This window comes from Cornus florida, unplaced genomic scaffold, assembly GCF_030987335.1.
Source record: "Cornus florida cultivar Cherokee Brave unplaced genomic scaffold, ASM3098733v1 CherokeeBrave_3.0.0_Hap2_Chr10, whole genome shotgun sequence".
Classification (NCBI taxonomy): Eukaryota; Viridiplantae; Streptophyta; class Magnoliopsida; order Cornales; family Cornaceae; genus Cornus; species Cornus florida.
The window spans coordinates 50,944,284-50,952,723 of record NW_026775580.1 but is presented as its reverse complement, the minus strand read 5'-3'; the positions used below and the strand labels follow the sequence as shown (position 1 = coordinate 50,952,723).

The window sequence follows — 8,440 nt, the reverse complement described above, 5'->3', positions numbered from 1 at the left end:
GTTAACAAATACTTTACACCAATCCCATGGACATGAACCTGAAGCTTCAAGAGAAAGAACAAATGCAGCAATACACAAGGTTGGCTCTTTTCGAGGAATAATTTATCAAACAAAAATCAAGAAAAAGGTGGTTGAAGGAGGGGATAACAACACATCTTTCTTCTTCAAGATGTTCAATTTTTAAATCAATAGAAGGAAGATCTCTAGCTTAACATTAGCTGCAGGTTCTCTTATTGACAATGAGAACCTAATAAAGGCTAAAGTTATATCCCACTTTCAATGCCTACAGGGAAGCTCTCCTCCCTCCTACCCAGAAAATTTACATTACTGCATTTCATCACTAAATCCTTAACTTTCCACCCACTACTAGCACTTGAATCTATTCCTACAGATGAAAAATTCCAGACATGTTTCCTCATGAAATGAAGAAACTTAAAAACGTGAAAGTTTTCCCCATTTACTTAACTTAGCAAATCTAGTAAGGAAAATTCCCCAGGCCCCAATGGATTTAATGCTCACTTTTTCCACATAACATGGCCTATTGTATAGGCAGGGACATCATCTCTACCATCCAAACTTTCTTTCTCAATGACAAAATGCTTAAGGAAGTTAATAATTCCTATATTGCTCTGGTCCCTAATGTCCCTAACCCCTCAACCCTTAATGACTTCTGACTTAGTTTGTGTTGCAACATACTTTACAAATGTATTGCTAAGCTGATTGACAATAAGCTTAAACAGGCTCTCCCATTTATTATTGATCCTTACCAGAAAATATTTGTTAAAGGAAGGCATATGGGGATATTGTGATGCTTGCTCAAGAATTACTGCAGGGGTACTATAGAAGTCTTAAGCCTCTTAGGTGTGCTATCAAGGTTAATCTAATGAAAACTTTTGACTCAGTTGAGTGGGATTTTATGATTGACGCTCTATCCCTATTTGGCTTCCTTCTAGCTTTTATTGCTTGGGTTAAAGCTTACATCACCTTTTTTTATCTTTCACAATCTCCTTAAATGGAAAATTCCATGGCCACTTTCAAGGGGTCAAAGGGCTTACACAAGGGGATCCAATCTCACCCCTACTTTTTGTCATTGTTATGGAAGTTTTCTATTCCATCACAAAGAAATTCATTTCAAATAACCCTTCATTTAAAAACCACTCTAGATACAAAAACTTGTCTATCTCTTACTTCATATTTGCGGGTGACTTCCTTCTTTTCTCCCATGGGGACCTACCATCCATATCCACACTTAAGCAAGCTATGGACTAATTCTCTGCCCTCATTGGCTTATGCATCAACAACTCTAAAAACTCTTTCTTTATATCTGGTATTGGCACAAACCTCATTAATGACATTAAAAACCTACTTGGTTTTTAATGTGGTAAAATTCCCATTAAATACCTGGGTGTCCGCTTAATTTCCATTAGGCTCAAAGCCCCTGACTATAAAGGCTTGTGGATAAAATCACTTGCAGTATAAGGCACTGCTCATCTAGTTTCATATCCTATGCCGACAGAATACAACTCATTCAATCAGTACTGTATAACATGATGAACTATTGGTCAAATCTCTTCATTCTCCCTAAACAATCTTAATTAAGGCCAATAAGCTATTGGGGAATTTTCTATGGGCAGGAATTGAATTCAAGAATTCTAGGGCTAAGGTAACTTGGGCTACTGTATGCTAGCCTAATGAATGTGGTGGTCTGAGTTTTAACAGTCTTGATGCACTGAATAAGACAACAAATCTTAATCACCTATGGAATATAATCTCCAGTCGCAGGGACAACCTATAAGCACAATGGGTAAAGATATAACTTATTCGGGATAGGTGATTTTGGACCATCAACACCCCCTCAATTGTGCTCAAGCAATTGGAAGAAACTCCTTCAGCATAAAAGGATTGTTAAGACTGTGCTAAAGAGGAAAGTAGGGGATGGAGCTCATACTTATTTTTAGGAGTATAATTGGCTTCAAGTAGGGCTTCTCACCTTACGGGTTGCAGTGGACACCTCGAATAATGAATGGGAATTTCCAACAGATATCATTGAATAATTCTATGATCTTTCTGCGATTGATCCTCCGAGTTCATCCCTAAACACCTATTTTTGGATCCCTTCACCCAATGGATCCTTCTTACTTAGCCACACTATTGAATGACTTTCCCCTCTTCATCAACCAAGGCTGTGGCATCACCCGATTTAAAACTCCTTCTCAATTTCTAGGGCAAATTCACTCTTTGGCTTGAGGTGCATAACTGCCTCTTCACCCTGGAACGCAGAAGCATGCAATCGATTCCTTACTCCAAGCTTTGTCACCTATGCCAAATAATCGATGAATCCCACACCCATTTATTCTTCGAATGCTCTTACATAAGACCGATTTGGAATCATCTTCAAGACAAGTGTCGATTCCATGTACCCCATCTCTATGAAGTGATCTAATCACATGGGCATCACATCACTAGAAAGGTAGGAGCTTGCAAAACTCAATCAACAAACCAATGCTCTCAACCACGGTCAATCAGATTTGGACAGAACGTAGAAGTAGTTAGTTAAGTGACATGGCAAGACATTGGCTATTTTTTATACAAGTGAAGGACTCTTCTTTAGCGAGAAGATTGATGATTGAATGGGATTTACCAGCTTCCTTCATCCAGCTACCACCGGGGCCACCAAATTGAATGATATAAGGCTCTGCCTTTGTTAATCCATCAGAGATGGCGCCGCTATTGACTTAGACATTATTAGTCTAGGGCTCGTAAACTATAGATGTCTTTGTTTACATGGCTTGGATAGTTTAATGGGCTGGATTGTATAATGGTTTGGTCTCTCTCTTGAGCCTTGGGCCTGTGTAATTCTTTTTTTTTTTTGGATATTAATACAATTTAACTTACAAAAAAAAAAACAAAAAAAAAAAATCTTTTAAATTTACCCTTATCATTTTCACGTCTCCTTGTATTCCAATCCAATCCACACCCATGCTAAATCTCTTAAAAAGAAATTATATTTGTCTCATTTCAAATTTCAAGATGAAAATTATAGTCATAGTTACATGTATATATAATTGTAACATCAAATTCAGTAAATCACTTGAATTCTTAATCTTTCAAAATGAAAAATGAAAGAAAAGTTAATTGTGCTCAGTAGTCACCGGGATCTTTTTAGAGACTTTATTATCTCTTTTTTAAGAAAGGGGTGCAAAGTAATGGATCAAATGTATACAATCTTCTCTCTTTTTTAAGATCAAATCCGTGACATTTTTATCATAAATATAACAATTTTAAAATGCTCGAAATGTTTTTAGAGACTTTATTTTCTCTTTTTTAAGGGAGGGCTACAAAGTCTACAATGGATGAAAATATATACAATCTTTAAGATCAAAAGAATGTTAGATGCACATAATTTTATATTATCGCGTAAAAAGACACTTTCTATTGTAAATCGATGGCCTACGAAATCTTACCATCTCGTATAAAAAAAAAAAAAATTCTATTTCAAATCCGTAACATAGTATCACAAATATAACAATTTTATGGTTGCGCAAAACATGGCCTCCCTTTGGGAAGTCTTTGAGCGGCCACAGACATGGCCTGGGATCGATTCTTGCCATCCCTTTATCACTCTTAACTAACTTGATGCTGTAGCTATGAGACATGTTGTTATATCCGGTTTGTTGCCTTTGGGGTGGGTTCAAAGGGCCTGCCTAGAAAACGGCCTCCCTCAAGTGAAAATTTAAAAAAAAGCATGAAATTATGAGAGGAGGACTAGGGTAACTTTCCGAGCGTGCCACCATAAAAACTCACCCACCACATGCAGAGGAAATGTACTACTACTATAGGAGAATTGTCAAAAGGTTGCAAACCACCCAAAAGCCAAATGAAATCCATTTTCAAGTTCGACTCTGAACTTTCGATGTTGCAAATGCAAAGCCACGACACAAACATCCGAGGAAGAACAGTAGCTCCCTCCACTATCGGATAAGGGATCGAGCCTCGTGCAGGTGCAGGTCAGGTCAGGTCAGGTCCATCATTCCTGATCCGGTCGCCGTGGATGGGCCAGTCAGCTTCGACGGCCGCTGTTCCAACCCGTCGCGACACCACCAATCATAGCCATCGGTCTTCCAAGCACAGATCGACGGGTGTGATATCTCCGATGAATGGTAAATCGATTGATTCATTTGAGGACATCATTATCGACGCTCCTGATCTCCCCGACTACATCTCCAACCTTCCCGACGAGTGCTTAGCTTGCATATTCCAGTCGCTTGGCTCCGGTGATCGGAAACGATGCTCTCTTGTCTGTCGCCGGTGGTTTCAGATCGAGGGACAAAGCCGTCACCGTCTCTCTCTCAACGCCCAAGCCGATCTTCTGTCGGTGGTTCCGTCGCTGTTTTCGAGGTTCGATGCGGTGACTAAACTCGCTCTGAAATGCGATCGCAGATCTGCGAGCATCGGCGACGAAGCTCTCAAGCTCATCTCTTTCCGATGCCGAAACCTAACCCGTCTGAAGCTCCGTGCTTGCCGAGAGTTGACCGACGCCGGCATGTTGGTCTTGGCAAAAAATTGCAAGGGTTTGAAGAAGCTCTCGTGTGGATCGTGCACGTTCGGAGCCAAAGGCATGAACGCCGTGCTGGATAACTGCTCGTCGCTCGAAGAATTGTCGGTGAAGCGGCTCCGCGGCATCACTGACGGAGCAGCTGCGGAGCCGATCGGGCCCGGTGTGGCTGCATCGTCTCTCAAAACGATATGCTTGAAGGAGCTTTACAATGGACAATGTTTCGGTCCTCTCATCATCGGTTCGAAGAATCTAAGAACCCTAAAGCTTTTCAGGTGCTCCGGCGATTGGGATAAGCTTCTGGAAGTGATAGCGAATCGAGTCAGCGCTGTGGTGGAAGTTCATCTCGAGAGGCTTCAGGTAAGCGATGCTGGTCTCGCGGCATTATCTAATTGTTCGAATCTTGAAATCTTACACCTTGTGAAGACACCTGAATGCACAAATGTGGGGCTTAAGTCAGTTGCTGAACAGTGTAAGCTTTTGAGAAAGCTTCACATAGACGGATGGAAGACGAATCGTATAAGCGACGATGGACTAATTGCTGTTGCAAAACATTGCCCAAACCTTCAGGAACTGGTGCTTATAGGTGTTAATCCAACACGTAGGAGTTTAGAGATTCTGGCAGCGAATTGCCTGAATTTAGAGCGGTTGGCATTGTGTGGAAGTGAGTCGGTTGGCGATGACGAAATTTCGTGCATTGCTGCAAAGTGCATGGCATTGAAGAAGCTTTGTATCAAGAGCTGCCCTGTTTCAGATCATGGCATGGAAGCACTTGCTTGTGGTTGCCCTAATTTGGTGAAGGTGAAGGTTAAGAAATGTAGGGCAGTGACTTGTGAGGGTGCTGATTGGTTGAGGGCAAACAGGGGATCACTGGCTGTTAATTTGGACACCGGTGAACCCGAGCATCAGGACGCCAGTGCTAGTGACGGTGGTGTGCAGGAAAACAATGTAGACCTCCCAGCAGCTGCCACCCAAGACGGGGCTGCTAACATTGCTTCGAGCAGTTCTGGTCGATCATCGTCATTCAAGGCGAGGTTAGGCATTATTGCAGGCAGAAATTTAGTTGCTTGCACTTTCAGAAGGTGGTCAAGCTTTGGCAGCGGTTCACGCAACAGTTAGAGAAGGATTTGACCAGAATTTGGGAAGGAAAAGCAGTATTGGTCTGGTTTACATTATTTTGTGATGTATTTTATCTGTTTTTTTAATTGTGTATTTAATTCCGTGTGCTGTTTATTGCCTTTTAACTTGAATTTCACCGTTCAGAGTGGTTTTGCATTTTTTTCCCTGCTATATATCATACCCTATCCACCCGAAATTTGCTTCATGATGTGATAACAACTATTTTAATATTGCTTTATAAAAGTAGAATGGGAGGTGAATATGCAGACTTCACTCTTGATTTTGAATCAGTTATTATATGTTGAAGGAGCAGTAGGGTTAGTAATTAGTACCTAAGACCATGTTATCCAAGCTGGCCCTTGTTATGCCACATGATTGAATTTGAAAACATTTTTATAAACTCAGGAAGTGTTTTAATTTTTTTTTTTTTTTTTACACAGAATTAAAGAAAATATACACTTAACTTAGTTGCTTGTCTATTAATTTGACATGGTAGAAACACAGTACCAGCACGACATGTAACTAGTTCTTATGCTCCTGGTGCATGGGAAAGTCTGATGGGAAGGAAGTTTGACAAATGTAATTATGTTCATCCCAATTAATTAATGTCTGGTTATTTTTAATCACTTTGTTTTAGATATTTGATTTGGCTTTTGATGTCCATCATTGGGTACAAGCTATAAAGCTTAGATGTTGCATAAACAAATGGATCAAGTGCAACAAACATTGTAAGTGTGGTGCTTGAATCTTATTTCTGTGGAATGATTCCATGGATTTCACTTGAATTGTGATATAAACGGCTACCATCCCAGATCAGATTATGCTTACTTTGATAAAAAAAATGTTATGGGACACCGGACACAGTGAAGTCACACACTCACACTCACACTGCGAAGTTGGAACTAAAGTTGATTTCATTGCTGATGACCGAATCAGTAAAGTGTATTCCAACAATGAGACCGAATCACATCTGCATTGATCGATCATTTACACCTTTATTTTGGTTTACAGTAACATTTCTCCTGGTGAATTGGATGGTTCCCAATTATAATTACTCCACTTGTATTACATGCAACACTCACTCCTTGAAAGTTTGATAATGTTTCTCTGCCATTTGGATGCATGAAGGTAAATGAAAAACTGTCTCTTCTTTGACTCTGTTGGAATCTTGTCATATTTGTTTTCCTTGACTCTGTTGGAATCTTGCTTGAGATCAACTAGGCCTTCTAAATAAGCTCAGTTGCATAACCTTGTCACCCAGTGTCGAACCTTCCAAACTGTAGCAGTTAGTTCTGCTGTCTGGTAACTTGTCAGATATATCTAGTAAAAAAGATTAAGAATATCACTGGTTGTATTTGGTTAACATACACTGTGTTTGTTTGTTTGTTTGTGTGTGTGTGTTTGTGGAGCTACACATGGATGTGCGGGGAGCTTGTCTATTGGGCAGGAAGAGCCTTGGTGGTGGTGCTTGACCTGCATGTTAATGCACCAGTTGGACCAATGTCATAATAACTGCATCATATGATGTGAGAAGTGTACTCCTAGACTAATTTACCCACTTTTTGAGAGGTTGATTGATTTGGTAAGTTGCATGTATCGGATTAAACTCTTGACTGGCTGCTTCTTTCTATAAGATCTAATTATATGCAGGTTGTTATCTTAAGCTGATGCAAGCCTTCTTTAGCCTTCTGTCGGTCTTTCTTCAACTAAAATTTAAAAGGTATTTCATGTTCCTTTCCATTTATCTTTTGGATTATCTGCCTTTTCTGAATGTTTGTGAGTCAACAAACATATAAATCACACTTCTAAGCAAATACATGTGCTGTTATCTGGCGTTGGGTTTTCCATTATGTCATTCTTAAGATGTAGGCAGTACTTAGTTGTTTGGTGCTGTAGCAATTGAGTTCTAGCATTACATGGTTGGATCTTAATCAAATGCTTTATATGCCATGTGGATTATTTTGAAGCTGTTGAATGCATGCACCTGACTGACCTTGCACTGGTCGAGGGAATATGAATTTGTAGCAAAGGAACCCATGCATACATGCACCTGTTGAATACATGCACCTGACTGACCTTGCACTGGCCACCTAAGGTATGGGATACCTACATGCATAGGAGAGCAAAATTAACTTTTGGACGAGGAATTCATCTACAAGCATAGCATAATGACATAGCAAATTAATTGTTTTAAAAAGTATAAAATTTTGATTAATGACTAACCACGGATAGCACTCGAGCTCTAAATAATCAAATGTTATTCAATGCTTTTAATATTTTTAAAAATATTTTTATTTTTGTTTTACATGGTTGTAGAAGGGGAATGTTAGTTTAATGTGATTTAGAAATTAAGATGCAATGTGATATCTGTTAAGCTACTTGTTGCCTAGGTGCCTTAACTGCACTATTTTAAAGGTTCCCCAAAATAAGGAGGATTCTCTTCCCTTCTATTTGGTACAGTTCTATTTTATAAAAACGCAACATTGTACAGAATGCAAGCATTTAGGCATTCTAGAAATTGATCTAGCCAAGGTCTGGTTGTCTGGACTCCAACCTTTGGAGGTCCTTGCCTCCTATTGGGTTGAACTATAATGTAGATTATTTAGTATTAAAATCCTGGTTTGAATTGAACAAGAAGGAACATAGGCTGTTTGGCATGTTTAATAAACTAGATTTTAGTTTGAACTAGGCTTCTTTATTTTTTTAGAAAACATACCTTCCTTGTAAGCATTCTCTGCCGCTCTCTCTATCTCTATCTATCTCTCT

At 39.5% G+C, this 8,440-nt stretch overlaps 1 protein-coding gene across 1 annotated transcript; it reads left to right on the top strand.

The window, feature by feature from the left end:
- Nucleotides 1-3,790: 3,790 nt before the first annotated feature.
- LOC132276280 (F-box protein At1g47056-like) lies at nt 3,791-5,845 on the top strand. Its single transcript, XM_059777633.1, has one exon. It carries the CDS (start codon nt 4,052-4,054, stop codon nt 5,672-5,674), a length of 1,623 nt encoding a protein of 540 aa, XP_059633616.1. The 5' UTR covers nt 3,791-4,051; the 3' UTR covers nt 5,675-5,845.
- Nucleotides 5,846-8,440: the final 2,595 nt, after the last annotated feature.